Genomic DNA, 17,500 nt, shown 5'->3' with positions numbered 1-17,500 from the left:
TTGATGCTCGGGGGAATGAGGATATCTCGCTGGCTTGGGTCCCGCGACGAGCGACTCCACCGCGACCTCGGTCGCGTTACCGGCCTCCCCTCTACGCAGCTCCCCGACTCTGACACGAGCGCCCTCTCGACTGCCTTCGCCGCCGCCACAACTCTCCAACTCTCCCACTCTCCACTCTTCTCAACTCCGTCCAACTGCGATTCAGAAACTCTTTTTCTCTCCCGATTCAGAAACTACCTCAACAACTGCCTTTTCGGCGAGCGAACGCGGCCCTTTATAGCCCCCGGGGCTTCGCTCCTTCACCTTCGACCCTTCACCTCTGGCTGGCTCCCCATTGGACAGAGGAAAAGTGGGCGTGAATGATTCTTGATCCGATTTCTCGGAAAGGCTGGTGTTTTTGCACCCGCTGCTCGGTGCGCGCCCTGTACGAGTCCAGGATCAGTGCCCACAAGCGGCGCGGGAATGGCGGTGATGCGATGGTTGCGAGAGCGAGATGTGACGGCAAGGGTCGTGGCTGTTGTTGTGAAGCAGCGTTGCAGTTGGTGGTTGTTGTGTGATGGCTGTTGAGACGTGGATGGTGGTGGTTGTGGTGGTAGTAAAGGCGGCTGGTCCAAAATAAAGATAGTAAAAGAAAAACGGCTATCTAAAAGGGTCGCAGCCCGAATGAATGACATTTATTCCCTCTAAACAACGGGTTTGGGCCTAACTACACATATACTTACAGAGATATCTCACCTACGGGACCTGAATGGTGGTTTGCGAATTTTGTCAACCACAACACTACCCCCTCCCCTTTTTACAGACTCGTCCCGAGTCGTCAAATTTTCGTGTGCCATCATGTGTAGTTTTCCCCTAGTACATTTTACCTACGGATCCCTGAGTGCGACATTCATGGTATTCGTGTCCCCAAAATAAATAACCTGAGGGCTGAGTAACTACCTAAACAAACCCACTCACACGGACGACTTAAATAAAATTGCCGGCGCTAGGACAGACATGCCGGGGGCGCACTCATATTTACAGTACATCTTAACCTTAACTTACAAATTTTACACTAAACCATGGCCCAGGATCAATGGTCTCTGCAAAAGAAAAGCAGTTAGCAGGGAGCCAGGCTGCTCGCATGCAGTCTCTGGCTCGAACAATGCAGGTGACAGGGAACGTGGCCGGCTGCTCACACGCAGTCCAAGGCCTTCCCTTTTGAACTGAACGCAGTGAACCACAACGGTGCATGGGCTGCACAAACGCAGTCTCCGTGCCAGCTCAAGTGGCACACGCAATGAACACAACGGATGGATGGATGGACACAAACACGGTGCACAGGCCGCCACTGCAGGCCCGTGTTGTAGCTGCCAATAGGGCAGTTCTGGCAGCTTGCAAACTGTTGCTTTCTGATCCTGGCGCACATGGCAATGAACGGGGGGGGGGGGGGGCAAAGCAAAAATTGAACAGGGCTGGTGAACAGGGGCACTGGGCATGGCATGGCAAAGGTGATCAGGCAAACACAGCCTGCAGAACCAGGCCGCTGCAGACAAACACAGCCGGCAGATGAACTGGCCGGCACAGGCCTTGCAGAAAACAGCTGCAGACGATCCGGCCGGTACAGGCCTTGCAGCACAGCAGCTGCAGCCGATCCAGCCGGCACAGGCCTTGCAGCAAAACAACAGCTGCCGATGAAGCTGGCCAGCCTTCGCCGTTCAGTGGAGGTTGGTGGAGGGAGTGCGGTGGTGCTGGCCACTCGGAAGGCGGGCTCGGACCTACTCTACGGTCTCCCTCCCAACCTATCGCCTTTGCCTGTCACTGTCTATACCCACTCCCTTAATTTGTCAAACCCCAATTTAGCCCCAACTTATTTTTTTATTTTTACTTCCCCACTATAAATCGTCCCCTAACCCCCTGTACTGTCCTTGTTTGGCTAACCTATCCTGTCACCTAGCCTACTCCCAACCCCTACGTTCCCTTCCCGGAGGGGAACAAGGGAGAGCTAGCGTCCTGTGTCGAGTCCCAATCCAAGCCTCAGAATGGCCTCCCCAGAGTTCAGCGATCTATAACCAAAGTGGGTCCAGCGGCCCACAACGAGAGCGAGTGGATGGATGGTGCGGAGGGGTACATCTCCTAATCTACCCTAACCATTAACTCTTAAACTACCCCGGGGCTTTCAACAAGCGCCTCTTGCTTAAACTATTGGTTCTAACAACCCAGATTCCCATCGCCTGTGTTGGTGTCCTCACAATTTCGGGCCTCGCCCCCCAATTTTCTTCCCGTGCCCTCACACGGTCTCATGGCTGGGACGCGTGGCTCCCCTTGGCAGGCACGACCCTCTGCCGAATCTCCAGCTATGGCACCCCCGGGCACTACACTGCCTCCGAGCCTACCACCTCCCTAACACCGGGAAGTGCCCCCCATGGCACCTCCCCTGAAACGCACACGTGGCATGCTGGCTTCCCCGGCCCCTTTCCGAGGGTCACCCTGTGCCCACAACACTGCCCACGTGGCTAATGGCGCCCCGGGCCCCCGCACCAAGCAGGCGCACCCGTGCCCACTACGCTATCCCGGCCCCCCATGGGCCCTTGGCCTACCACGGCCGACTAGCCTGGTGCCCGGGGTACCCACTCAGCGATACTCACCTTTCGCAGCCACGCTCCCAGCCCGTCAACAGGGCTCCTGCACCCCTCCAAACGGGTTTCGAGCCTACTCTCCCACCAACAACAAAACAACCTCCATTTTTGTTAATTTGACTAACCCAGCTAACTCACTCTACACTGACCCCGGGGTCCCTTGGGCGGGAGTCACTCCTCCCCCCAATCACTCATCGCACCATGCAGTCCCCATTCGCTCCATACACACAGACCCGCTGGCCTCACTCACTCACCAAGCACATGCTTGCACTTCACTCACCAACAACTCTTCAACACACTCACCGCTGAACTCTGCCATCCTTCTCACTACATCCCCTAACTAACTCGTGCTCCCACGTCGTCCCTTAAACTACAGCACGTTCCTTTTAACACTACGTAGCTAAGCTACGTCCCCGCTACACATCCACAAGTCTGTCACTGTCTCCAAAATAATCCCATACTCCATTTTCCCAACCTAAATCTCGCTAACAATCCCTCTAACTCATCCATTCCACGGACTCCATGAGGACTTACCCCTGCCCCATGAAGTCGGTCTAACTAAGCTAACCCTTCCCCCTAACTAGTTTCCATCCTGTGCCCTGGCCAAGGGGATCATCCACCCCTTGCCTGGGGATCCTGTGCACCCGAAAGTGAGGCTTGCTTTTTTTTTTTTTCACATGCGCAGCACCAGCGCGGCAACTCACAGCTCGCGCACTTTGCACCTGCCCGTGACGTCATGCAGCTGCACGTGTACCTCGTCCCTCCTTGGACGGTACCATCCGGCAGGGATACCCCTCCTGCCGGATTCCAACCCCACGTGCAGCCATGACGTCACCGTGCGCATAAAAAAAACACAAGCCCCACGTCTCGAGGGGTTCCCCACGCGAACACATGTGCTTTGCCTGTTGGAGCTTAACACACACACACACACACACACACACACACACACACACACACACACACACACACACACACACACACACACACACACACACACACACACACACACGCCCGCGTGGAGAACCCATCCGGTCCAAATCCATAATCCTGCCTAAACTTTGTCCGTCGCGGGATCGGCAACATTCACCGCGCTCGTTTCCGGACCGGGACTTCACTCTCGCAAGCGAGCATGTGGGGGCCTCGTGCGTTGCACAGCACGGACCTCGTGCTCAATGCTGGGTGAACCCGGCACGGTTCCCGAAACGGCTGCAGCCGCTACTCGGCTTTTGTCCCTCTGTCGCCGTCGTCGTCGCCATTCAACCCACGCACACCTGCGTGTTTCGACGCGAACACACCTCACCATTAAACTCACACCGGGAGACGCGGCTGCATGTTCACACATGACGACCGACATCTCCCTTACACACAGCGACCTTGCACACGCTGTCTCTCTCATACTCGGCCGCTCACTCACGCATGCCATTACCCTCGCACACGTGGCTCCACTCACTCGCGGCCTTTCACTCACTCGTGCCATTTCCCTCACACAAACCATACTACTCACACACGCGGGGGCACTCACCCGCGGTGCCTCACTCATACTGGCCGTTTCACTCACACACACGGCGACACTCACACACGGTGCCTCATCCACACACGGCATGCTGGGAAGCACGCCCTTTGGCACACTTGCCACTACACCACTCACACACGTGGGGGCATTCGCCCGCGGTGCCTCACTCATACTGGCCGTTTCACTCACACACACGGCGACACTCACACACGGTGCCTCATCCACACACGGCATGCTGGGAAGCACGCCCTTTGGCACACTTGCCACTACACCACTCACACACGCGGGGGCACTCGCCCGTGGTGTCTCACTCACACATCGTGCCTCACTCACACACGCGGGGGCACTCGCCCGTGGTGTCTCACTCATACTGGCCGTTTCATCCACACACGGGGACGCACTCACACACGCCCTTGCACCCGCGCTATGCATGCGTTGCAGCACGCATTTCGCCACACTCGTGAACACACACCTCGACACCACACACACCGGGACAACCACACTGGGGATTCGTGTCCCCACAAGGGTCTCCGGGGCCTCTATACCCCCCAAGCTCTCCGTGCACCTGTTCGCAGCACTTCTCCTCTCAACCTCGCAAAGCACGACTGAACCCACCTGGTCGTGACTCGCCTCAAGGGGGCATACTCCCTCCCCTCGTTCCTGGAGGAGGCCATCCAGCTGCTCGCACCGGGTCTCTACCCAGTCCGCGAGCTCACCCCCATTATCCTCCACTACCTCCGTGTGTGTGTGTGCGTCACTTACCCCGTCTTCATCGTGTAGTCTTCCCTCTATCGTTCCCATCTCCCGTGTCTCTGCCAACTCAGTCACCTCTTCACCCTTTACCTCCCTTGTCTCAACTATTATTTCCGTCTCTTCCCTTGTTATCTCCCTCGTGCACGTCTCCGTCACCCCAATTAGTTTTTCCCTCTCGGTTACCGTCACCTTTTCCGTCACGACCCTCGCCCAACACGTCCCCCGAATTATTTTTTCCTTACCCGCCTCCACCGCGGGCCCGACAGCCGTTGCACTCCCTCCCAGCTCGTTCGCTCCCACACGTGGAGTCGCCATTTTAAGCTCCCCGGTTACTGCCTTCATGCCCGCCTGCAGGCTTCGGCCCATGCTCTGCGTCTCACCCCGCAGCCCTTTCATTTCTTCCTTCATGTTTGTTTCCATTTCGTTCATTTGTTGTGTATTCGCATCCATCCTTTCGTTCATGCCTTTTATTTCGTTTTTCATTTCATTTGTGTTTGTATCCATCCTCGCTGTCATTGCCGCCAGCATGGCGCATAGCTGGGCCATGTCGGGTGCGCTTGGGTGAGCCGATTCGGCAAGGATCGGGGGGTTTTGGTGGAGAGGGGGAGGGGAGGTGTCATACACCGCGGCCGCCGCCGCACCTATTTCGGGCTGTGGGTTCAGTTGGGGAAGTTCGTGTTCCTGCACAACCAACATTTCCTGCACGGGGTTTTCATCCTGGACCATGGATTCTACACATTCTAAATCCATTTCTAATACCCCCGGCTCCCGCTCGCCTTGAGACGCCATCTTATTTCTCGTAAAGGGTTAATTTGAATCGCTCGCAATTTGGAGGGAATCGGGGGTCGCTCCTCTCACCCCTGGACCGATTCCCGTGAATTTAGCTGGAGACAGGAGAGCCCGCTGTCCCGTTCTCCGACACCAGTGTCGCGAGGAGGGGGATGAGTTTGTATCCCACTCCTGACACCAGTGTTGCGGATTCGCGCCCGCTGGAGTGCGGGCGGCCACGTAACTCGAATCGCGGCACGTCGCCCACCGGACGGACAATCCCGTCGTGACCCTCTCGGACTAACGCCGGGAACTAGTCACGGGTGGGCGTTTCGGCCTCACCACGATCGTGCCAATCGGCCCCCCGCGTGGGATAGGGTTGCTCGCCAAATTCGACCTACCTAAGTACCCACACGGAGGGAAGACCGGGCGATCGCACCTCGCCGCAGGTCGACTTCGGACACGGGCCACTTTAAGCGACCCGTTCCGTACTATCGGGATAACCGAGCGGTGTTATCGTCAACCTCGACGGTTCGATTAATTATTGGGCGTATTTAGCCCACGACCAACCCTTTACGTGAAGTAAGATGGAGATTCAATAAAAGAAAAGACGAAGCGAAACGGGAAAAACAGTTCAACATAAAGCACATTTATTCCGCGGCAAACGGAAAGCACACATATACAATTATACACCAAAAGCAAATGTAAAAGTGAAACACAATAGTTATGCACAAAAAGCAAATGTAAAAGTAGAAGCACAACAATTCTGCACAAAAAGCAAATGTAACAATGCAGATCTACTTCCGACTACCGAGCACACGGCAACACTTATACAGTTTTACTTCACAGACGGCGCCGACAACACATATACTCAAAGCAAAAGAAAAAGGAAGGGGCCACCCTCATCGACAAGGGGGCAGACGGGCCTGGGGCCGAGACCGCGTCGAGCCTACCCGTCTGGTGATGAGCCGCAAAATGGCGGTGGCGCCCCGACTCCGCGGGCCTCGCTGGCACTGCCTGGAATGGGGTGGGAACGGGGCCCCCTTCTCACACTATCTCAGCGCGGGGGGGAAACAGGAGGGGGTTGTTGATGCTCGGGGGAATGAGGATATCTCGCTGGCTTGGGTCCCGCGACGAGCAACTCCACCGCGACCTCGGTCACGTTACCGGCCTCCCCTCTCCGCAGCTCCCCGACTCTGACACGAGCGCCCTCTCGACTGCCTTCGCCGCCGCCACAACTCTCCAACTCTCCCACTCTCCACTCTTCTCAACTCCGTCCAACTGCGATTCAGAAACTCTTTTTCTCTCCCGATTCAGAAACTCCCTCAACAACTGCCTTTTCGGCGAGCGAACGCGGCCCTTTATAGCCCCCGGGGCTTCGCTCCTTCACCTTCGACCCTTCACCTCTGGCTGGCTCCCCATTGGACAGAGGAAAAGTGGGCGTGAATGATTCTTGATCCGATTTCTCGGAAAGGCTGGTGTTTTTGCACCCGCTGCTCGGTGCACGCCCTGTACGAGTCCAGGATCGGTGCCCACAAGCGGCGCGGGAATGGCGGTGATGCGATGGTTGCGAGAGCGAGATGTGACGGCAAGGGTCGTGGCTGTTGTTGTGAAGCGGCGTTGCGGTTGGTGGTTGTTGTGTGATGGCTGTTGAGACGTGGTTGGTGGTGGTTGTGGTGGTAGTTATGGCGGCTGGTCCAAAATAAAGATAGTAAAAGAAAAACGGCTATCTAAAAGGGTCGCAGCCCGAATGAATGACATTTATTCCCTCTAAACAACGGGTTTGGGCCTAACTACACATATATACTGAACAAAAATATAAACGCACCAACCTAAATATCGAAGTCAAGATTGCCATTATGGGAAAATGGTCAAACCGATGATATGTTTGAGCAATGGTTCCTTTGTTTTGCTCAAGACAGATGTTCCCATTGAAATTGACCACTCTGAGTGTGTGGACTCACACGTTCAGTAATCCTTCCCATGAGCACCATGGGGCTTGACAGAGTGATGGTCAGTGAGCGTGACCAGGACACAAACACTCCCTATAGCTTGCCCTATAAAAGGCCTCCCCAAAATGTGGACTGGTGCCAAATGTCAACATGCCACAGATGTCACAAATCTTGAGGGAGCGCGCCATTGGCATGCTGAATGCTGGGACGTCAGTACGGGCCGTTGCAGCACACTTCAATGTCCACCACTCCACCATTAGCCGCCTGAGAACGCGCCTCAGAGAGACTGGAAGCACCGTGAACCGCCCACATGCCCGGCGACCACGTGTGACCACTGCCGGTCAGGATCGTCACATGAGGCTGCAACATCTCCGGGATCGACTCCGACCGGCCACGAGGACTGCCGATGAGACTGTCGGGCTGCATAACAGGCGCATTTCAGCCCAGACGGTGCGTAACCGCTTGAGGGAGGCCAAGCTTGAGGGAGGCCAACACCCGCTACTGACTGTGTGAACTCTGACAGTGACACCTCGGTTGTGTCGGCTGTTGTAGCGCAAAGACTGTCGCCAGAATTCTCAAGGAACTCTTTGAAATTTAATGCTCAATTGTCATGGATTCTATAACCAAATTGTTGTGAAGATTTAGTATTAATGAGTTCGAGGTAAAATAGTAACAATCGCTTGGTGCGTTTATATTTTTGTTCAGTATACTTACAGAGATATCTCACCTACGGGACCTGAATGGTGGTTTGCGAATTTCGTCAACCACAACAATATATACATATATATATATATATATATATATATATATATATATATATATATATATATATATATATATATATATGTATATATACATACATATATATGTATATATTTACATGTTTATGTATGTATCTATATATTTGTTTATATATATGTATATATATATATGTATATATATATATATATATATATATATATATATATATATTTGTTTATATATATGTATATATATATATGTATATATATATATATATATATATATATATATATATATATATATGTATATAGAGATAGATATATGTCGATATGTCACCATGCAGTGCCATTATGATAAAGTAGTGATTGATAAGGTGAGACCTGAGCAAGCCAAACGGATGAACATTTTGCTGAACATGCACCTTTGATATAGATATGGTACACAACATCATATGATAAATGCATGCGTTCCTGTGTCCCTGTGTGCATGCGTGCATCCTCTGCATCGATCTATTGGGACCATACCCTGTGCAGAGCGTTGGTGCTGCCTTAGCAGTCTCCTTGGCTATTGGACACAATTCTGGACGTGTTGCCACTCCGACACAGGATACCAGCAAACTGGATCTCATTTCGCTGACCTCGGAAGGATAACAGGCAGAGTCAACCCTCCTGGTATTATCCCTCCTGGTATTAATTCAACAACCGTGTGGGATTTGAACTCTGGATCCTCAGATCCAAAGCCCACCACCCAACCATTAAGCCAACACCAGGCATATACGTGCATCCAGCAGGTTCTTGTAGTCTTTATAAAACCTTACAACCTTCACAGATGTTTCGGGGAATGTTTTTACATCGGCTTTGCACCAGATTCGCATATGGTAAGGCATGCTCCATGGTGCACCACCTGGTCCCACGTCCACATGGCAGTTTTATTCAGTAGTAGTTATTCCAATCCATGACCTGGTTTCGGGTGGTTCCTCTTCTTGATGAACGGTTTTTTCTCATTTCATTCTACGCGAGTGCTTTCCTCTCCGACTTGGTACCTGCCCTATCGAGCTATGTCCGCCAGGCGGCGTCCCCTCCAAGAACGGCGACGTTGGAGGCCAAACTAACAAGATGTTCGAAAGGCGGTTTTTTGGAAAGTTTCCTCCTCTGTCATTGTCTATCCTTTCCAGCTTCTTCCGCGGTATCATCTCCCTACAACTGAGCGAAGTCTAGTCTTCCCAACGTCCCACCCACGTCCGTCTCCATATATCCCTCGAACTCGTTCTCCCCGCCCTGTCCTCACGTCGCTCCCACGCGGTCCCTTATCGTTCCTGACGCAGCCCGCCATGTCCACCAGCACAGACGTTCGTCTTGCCGTGCTGGGATGTGCAGGCGTCGGAAAGTCCGGTGAGTGAGTCGTGCGCACTCGGACAACGTCCGGTCTGCCAGGCGGACTGGTCTGCGTGACGCGCGCTCATGCCACCGACTGCTGAACCCGCACTCGTGAGGTCCAGCTGGAGCACATAATGCTTCTTCTTCCTCTTTAAACATGATCCTCCCTGGTCTCTCATCGAACCCTCATCACCGAGGAGATCATTCAATGGCTTAAAGCAGGACAAGCTCAGTCCGCATTCGCTGTTTGTGTCGCACATTTTTCTCCATCGAATGTTGGTTATACCGATATATCAGGGAAAGATAATTAATCCGTTTCCATGGTGATGCTATGATGCGTGTACGCAGCTGTGGTCGTGAGGTTTCTTACCAACCGCTTCATCTGGGAGTACGACCCTACCCTCGGTATGATGCATTCCCTGCAACTCTGATTGTCTGCAAATCGGTGACGTATCAACTCTGACTAACCATATGATTTCATCCACACCGCATTCCTATTAATTAGGATGAGGTGAGACAACATGCCCCCAAGCAGGAAAGGTGGGACAACATGTCCTGTGCTTGTAAGGTGAGACAATATTCCCCTAGAAATTAAGGTGGGACAACATGACCCTGGCAGGTATGGTGGGACAACACTCCCATAGCTGGCAAGGTGAGACAACATGCTCCTTGTAGGTAAGGTGGAACAATATGCTCATCGCAAATAATGTGGGATGAGATGCCCCTTGCTGGTAAGGTGAGACAAGATACCCTCATGCTCCTGGCAGGTAAGGTGGGGGACAGGATACCCTTGGCATGTAAGGTGGGGGGCAAGATACCCTTGACATGTAAGGTGGGAGTCAAGATATCCTTAGCAGGTAAGGTGGGGGTCAAGGTACCCCTGGCAGTTAATGTGGTTTACTATGCCCCTGGCAGTTAAGTTGGGTCAACATGACCCTGGTAGGTAAGGTGGAACAACATGACCCTGGCAGGTATGGTGGGACAATATTCCCATAGCTGGTAAGGTGTGTCAAAATGCTCCTGGAAGGTAGGGTGGAACAACATGCCCATCGGCATGTAATGTGGGATAAGATGCTCCTCGCTGGTAAGGTGAGACAAGATACCCTAATACCCCTGGCAGGTAAAGTGGGGGTCAAGATTCTCCTGGCAGTTAAGTGGGTATGAGATACCCCTGGGAAGTAAAGTGGGGCCCAGATGCCACTGGCAGGAAAGATGGGCCAATACGCCCCTGGCAGATAAGGTGGGACAAGATGTATGGTCACTTTCACATCCTCCTCAATCCATTTGATAGAACACTTAACATTTCTCATTTGAATTGTCCGTTTGATTTTCAGCCGTAGACCCATTTGGTGCAATCATTCAGGGCACTGAACATGTAACCATGACTGAGGAGGTTATACCGGGTGGGTAGTGGGCCATCTTGTCCCCCACCTTACTCTAATTAGTGTTCCCTCAATTATTTCATGATTTGTTTCAAGAGCCTGGTTGGTGATGTTTTATTTTCAAATCACATTTAATGCATAAAGCGATTGCAGAAGGAATACAAAGTGACATGAAAAGGGAAGAATATTTACCAGAAGTATCACAATTCAAAACGGCTCGGTTTGTCTCACAATGAATGAGTTAAAGAACGAAACGTGGACCTCGTTCTGCGTCCATTGTACGTTCTTTGTACCCCATGTGCAGAAGCAACGTATAAACACGAGGTGGTCGTGGACGAGGAAACGATCTCCCTGGAAATCTTTGATACTGCTGGACAAGTGAGTTTAACTGTGACATCACAATGTCACACAAATGTTCTGTGCCTTTCTCACCACCTGTCGAGCCATTATGACGTAATATATTTATGAGGTCGGTAAACTCCCGTCAATCTGTGCTTTGTTTAGCAAAGTGTTCCTTGAGAATGTGCACACAAGGGAAATTGTAATCTTGCAGATGACATCGCTCATTTCATCCACATACTACTGAAACCAATCCTCATCAACGATCCTTTGTCTACTCGTGCCATTATCCCAAATGACAGCTTCCCGAGCATGTACGTCTGTGATGACGTTTGCAATAACCCGGCCTCTTGTCATTGTGATGACGTTTTAACCACGTGACCCCAACGTCCTCCTGAAGAACAACATCCACCCTTCATCCAAAAAAAGTTTTGATAAAACATGTCACAGTTTATAATAACATTTAAGAACTATAATGGCACTCAGAAGAGCACTTACCTCCGCCAAGGTGAACAGTTCACATTTTGTATCCCACTGATCAACCTGATTTGCATCCAGACCTTAAACAAAATCAAATCATCTTATTACATCAAATAAGAAAAAAAATACCAGTTGGTCATCCAGATTCTTTTTTGACAAGGAAGGAGGAGGCCCTATTTATTTGTTATGAGCAAATACAAGCTGTCGCTCGCTGATAGGGAGAATAAAGGGGGGGGGGAGAAAGAGGGAGGGAGAGTGAGAGGAGGCAGGTGTAGTGTGAGAGGGGGGAGGGGAGGCAGAGAGCATGAAGAAGTGTGAGCGAGGGGGAGGTGGGGAGAGTGACACCTCACCAAACAGAGAGAGAGAGAGAGAGAGAGAGAGAGAGAGAGAGAGAGAGAGAGAGAGAGAGAGAGAGAGAGAGAGAGAGAGAGAGAGAGAGAGAGAGAGAGAGAGAGAGAGAGAGAGAGCGAGATGTGGGAGAAGAGAGCTGCATTTTATTAAGAGGGGGACAGGTTGAGAGAGAAGGGTGGGGTGGGGGGGGGAGGGATAAACAAATAAGACAGGTGAGGGGTTGAGGTGGGGTTAGCAAAGAGAATGATGATATGTGACGCTTAATGACCGAACACGTGAAAAAAAGACAATGTCAGAACAGCTGGACACACAACAACATAACAAAGTTTGTGAAGTAATCCGCTGGCACGTTTGCAAAAACTTTGATATCCCAGTTCTAGAAAATTTGTGAGAAAATGAACCAAAAGAAATCATTGAAAACATGGAAGAACCGTTCACGTACGACCTTATGATCCCATCGAGCGTGAACATCGAAAACAAAGCATTGTGACCAGATAACATACTTAGGTGCAAAAAAGAGAGAAGAAGGCATTGCTATTTGGGGTGATAATTACGGTGATTTTGTACTAATGATGCAGAAATCAAGAAAATGACCAAATACCAAGACCTCAAGAATGAAGTGAAAAGATCCTGGAAGCTGAAGAATGCCAAAGTTGGACCAGCGATAAAGAAGAACCTCATGGGAATGATGAAGAAGAACCTCACAAAGATATTAAAAACCATCCCAGGGAATATCACGACAAACGAACTACAGTTGGAAGCTGTCCTGCGCTCAGTAACGATCCTGAAGAAAGTCCTCGACACAAAATTTTGAAAACAGAAAACTTCACAACTTTGTCCATGAATCGTGACCCCTTACCTTAACGAAGGTAGATACTTTGAGCCCACCCTGGGAGGACTTCATTCCACATTCTGAAACCCACATATGTAGATACCAATCAACGACACACACACACACACACACACACACACACACACACACACACACACACACACACACACACACACACACACACACACACACACACACACACACACACACACACACACACACACACACACAGTTCCGTTATGGTAATACAGTTTATATACATACACACACATAAAATACATAAAAACGATAGACACAAAGATTTACCTCTAAACAGGGTTCTTTAAAAGAGGAATTCAAGTGGGAAATTAACAAAATTCAATTGTAAAACATATCAAGGCCCAGAATACAAAATGTCGACATCTGCTCTCTGCCTTCACAGCCAGATCACGGCAAACACCTGGTCGGATGGACCTTATTGTTTTTATATACGTATGTATCGATGTCGACGTGAGGGCTCGATTGGATTAGGAGATGGCGCAAAAGGTTAAACAAAGCATTGTCCTGTAAAAATAAAATTGCACATTTTCAGTGGATGAGACACCTCCTGAGGCACCCACAGCATGGCACCGCGGGGCCCAACACAGGTGGAAACGTACGTCTAATCGATGTTCCATTGAGAGCATGTGAACTTTTACCAAAACGAACAAACAGCTTGGAGAGCACTCACCAAGTGGCTTAAGCACTCAAGCAAGCACTCCAACGAAAAGGTTGTTAAGAAATGGCTAGTTTGGCGCGTGATTAGCAATAGATTAAACATACACCTCCCAGAGATGCCCGAAATGTGAAATATGTCCGAATTGGACAAATGAACACTTTTCTAGTTGTCGTAACTGCTTGTAAGAACACTTCTGGAGCTAAAATTTTGTAATTCTGCTTAGTTTGAGAGAAACTAGTGGTGATCGCATGTGCGGAAATGAAATGAAGCAATGAACGCTGACATCTCCGGGCATTTATTAGAATTGCAATGTACCCAGTGATTCATAGCTATGATGAACAGGCAATCATACGAGTGAGGAAAGTGAAAGAAAAACTTCATTGTGAAGAATTCGTTGCGGCCTGTTCCAAGTCAATGCATGGTTGAGCAGGCCATAAAACACGGCGGCTTCAGACCCCGGCGAGGTTACTCAGGAAATTCCTTAAGACCCAGAGAGCGATGTGGCTGAGGATGCGCCTGAAAAAGGATGTAATCAAATAAAGCCTTTAATTATCTTCAAAAGAGGTGTTTTAATTAACCTAAACACCCAATTTTCACTGTGTACTTCCTTGGAGATTTATTAATATGCATGCAAAGTTTCAGGCTGATAGGTTTTATGGTTTTGGAGTTATGGAGGAGACACACTGACACACACACACACACACACACACACACACACACACACACACACACACACACACACACACACACACACACACACACACACACACACACACACATACACATACACATACACACACACACACACACACACACACACACACACACACACACACACACACTGCTTTTTAATATTATAGCTTTGTTTTGTTTTTTTTTCAAAATGGCCACCGGCTTTGAGTACCTGGCAAATCATGCACTCGACATGCCAGGTTTTTTTTTTAATCTTCCGACCTCCCACCCTTCCCCCCAAAAATGACATGAGTTATGCATCAGACATGTCAGTTTTCTATCCTCAAACATATATGACGTAGGTCATATACCTGACACGTCACGTACACACTCACTAAGCCGATTAAAATACAATCCACAGTTCCAAACGAATATATTGTTACGGCTGTGGAAATTCGCAGAACACCATATAGGTTCTTTGATCAGTTATGCTGATAAGTCTGTATTCAGTTAGATGTCCCCACCGTTGTTTAATGGGACTTTTTTCTGTGTGGACAGGGCTATGATCTTTGAGTTAGCCGTTTATCTTTACTATCGTTATTTTGGACCAACCACAACGCCAACCACCAACCACCTTCTCCACCATGCCGACCACCAACCACCTTCTCCATGCCACCCACCAACCACCACGCCAACCACCAACCACCCTCTCCACACCGCCTTCATAACAATGACATCTCCCCACCATCTCCTAAACCGCATCTCCTCCAATAGACCAACCCGAATAACATCGCCTCACCTTCATCCCCGAAGCAACACCATCTTTGCACCAGGCGCGACGAGTCCGCATCAAACGGCATCGCTGCAGGCACACACGGGGGTTTGCTGTCCGAGCAAGTTTGGTGATCTCGCGCACGTCCGCTCTGTGGAAGCTTCGCCTCGGAATTCGGTTCAAAAGAGAGAAAGGGGTGGGGCCTGTGGGGGTCGAAGGTCGAAGAGCAGAGGTCAGATCTCCTCTCTTGAGCCCCATAAAAGGCCAAGCGGAGCGCCAGTTCGAGGTCAGTCGTGAGTCAGTGGAGTCAGTCGCTGAAGTCTGGAGTCTGGAGAACACAGTCGGGGGAGAAGTCCAGGAGAGCGGAGGACACGCGAGGTGAGAGCGTGGCCAAACCTACTGTGCCGCGCAGACCTGCGCGTTCGTGTGGAGAGAGCCGGAGAGAGCTCGCCAGCCAGCGCCAAACGGTCTGAGGTGATCGGGCTTCGGGACAGTCTGAGTATCACTGAGGAACGGACGGGTTCTTGCAAAAAGCATCAACTTTGGAAGAGCATAAAGACCCGTTCGTTCCTCTCAACGCGTCGCCGGCTGAGGCCCGAATCACCCGGCCGCTTGGCAAGGCCTGGGCTCAACCGCAGCTACGCTAGATGCTGTGGGGACGGGACGTCGCGGGTCACCCCATCGAGGCACCACGAGGGTGGAGGTAACCTGCAACGGTCTCGTGGAACTCCTTCGGTCCGCCAAGCTCCACATTATAAAGGCCTACAGGTCCAGTCTGACCCCCTTGTCTTTGAGGGGGTCTTTCCTTGTTTATTTGTGTGAATGTTGTGGTGCCATGTCCGCAAGTAGAACTGTATAAGTGCTTGTGAATAATAAATAATAGACGGTTGTAGTGCTTTGTCTTGCTCGCGTCTTGTTCCTTCCCGCCAATTCATTGCTTGATTGTATAAGTGTAAATAATAAAAGTGCTTGTTTAAATGTCACCCGTTCGTCGTGTCCTTTTCCCCCAATTGAACTGCTATCTTGCCTTCGGAATAATAGCGGGCTTTTTGATAGCTGATAAAAGAATCGGGTCCAGCGAGGTCTCGCGATAATACCCCGCTCGGTTATCCCAGAACGGAACGAACCGCTTAAGCGGTTCGTGTCCAAGCAGACCTCGCTGAGGTACGGTCTCTCGGTAGGCTGCCCGCGCGAATACTTAGGTATATCGATAATTCGGCGATTGACCCTGTCACGCGCGGGTAGAATATCGACTAGGCCGTGGTGTGCGCTTGGAGCACACCCGTGACTGGTTTTCGGCGTTGTTCCGGAAAGTCGCGACTGAATTGTCCGCACGCTGGGCGAGACGGCAAATTCGTAACAATATAATAAATGTTTGGTGAAACACAAAAACCGACACGCTTCGTGTACATTAAAATGATTGCTTTGCCATCTTTCTATCTACATCACCAGTAAACATTTAATGCACAGATTTACATCTGTGGGATGTGGACTCACCAGCACTCCCTGGTCCAACTCGGTCAAAGTTATAAAAACTCAGCATCGACATGGGGAAAATGATCGATTCAAACAATGGTCGAAGAGTCCTGCATGAAGATATGGATTTTTAATTGATGCAAACCGCTTCAATATACACTACGTCCTCCTTTCCATCCGTTCGTACACGGGTGAGATTTTTTTTTTTGGAGTTGTTTGTCAAAATATCAAATAATATAAAAGGAGGCGGCTTCAAAAACAGGAAGCAGGTGGGGACGATCAACTGGTATTTTCCTTTATTTAACATTATTGTCACCTCCCCAACTCATCCACCAAATTTTGTCATGATCCGTCCACGACGTTTTTGAAATATCATGCTCTACTGCATGTCGTTTTGTGATCCATCTCTCAATTGTGACGAAACATTTAAAAATATTAAAAATAATTCCAGTAGCCGGATTCGGATCTTCACCAAAATCAAATCAATTCTTCCTTGTCACACACGTAACGTGTCCACCAAGCTTCGTCCGGATCCGTCCATAACGTTTTGAGATGTCGTGCTCGCTCACAGACAAATGCGGTGAATACGTAACCTCTGTCCACCTTGGGTGGCGGAGATAATAAAACCCCTTGAGGAATTTCTGACTTACAGCCATTATACCTTCAAACATTTCCAACACTCGTGTTCAGACAAAGGCCATTTAAAGAGACTTCCGAATGAAACATGTACATTTTCTCACAACCATGACAGGGATTTCTTTAGGATCACAAACCCAAT

The 17,500-nt window shown here is 50.2% G+C and overlaps 1 protein-coding gene across 2 annotated transcripts in view; it reads left to right on the top strand.

Moving 5' to 3' along the window:
* Window positions 1-9,399: 9,399 nt before the first annotated feature.
* RERG (RAS like estrogen regulated growth inhibitor) overlaps window positions 9,400-17,500 on the top strand; it is a 20,076-nt gene continuing 11,975 nt past the window's right edge. Inside the window, exons 1-3 of one of the 2 annotated variants that reach the window (XM_085886860.1) lie at window positions 9,406-9,736; window positions 10,070-10,126; window positions 11,408-11,481. In XM_085886860.1, coding sequence (XP_085742986.1) covers window positions 9,676-9,736; window positions 10,070-10,126; window positions 11,408-11,481 — 192 coding nt within the window. In that variant the 5' untranslated portion in view covers window positions 9,406-9,675. Of the gene's footprint in view, window positions 9,737-10,069; window positions 10,127-11,407; window positions 11,482-17,500 lie in introns of both variants that reach the window. The other variant, XM_085886861.1, reaches the window with a different exon arrangement.

The sequence above is a fragment of the Eptatretus burgeri genome, chromosome 6, assembly GCF_056783735.1.
Source record: "Eptatretus burgeri isolate ZD-2024b chromosome 6, Ebu_testis_v1, whole genome shotgun sequence".
Classification (NCBI taxonomy): Eukaryota; Metazoa; Chordata; class Myxini; order Myxiniformes; family Myxinidae; genus Eptatretus; species Eptatretus burgeri.
Note: the sequence above shows the minus strand (reverse complement) of the source record. Positions and strands in the feature narration are given on the sequence as shown.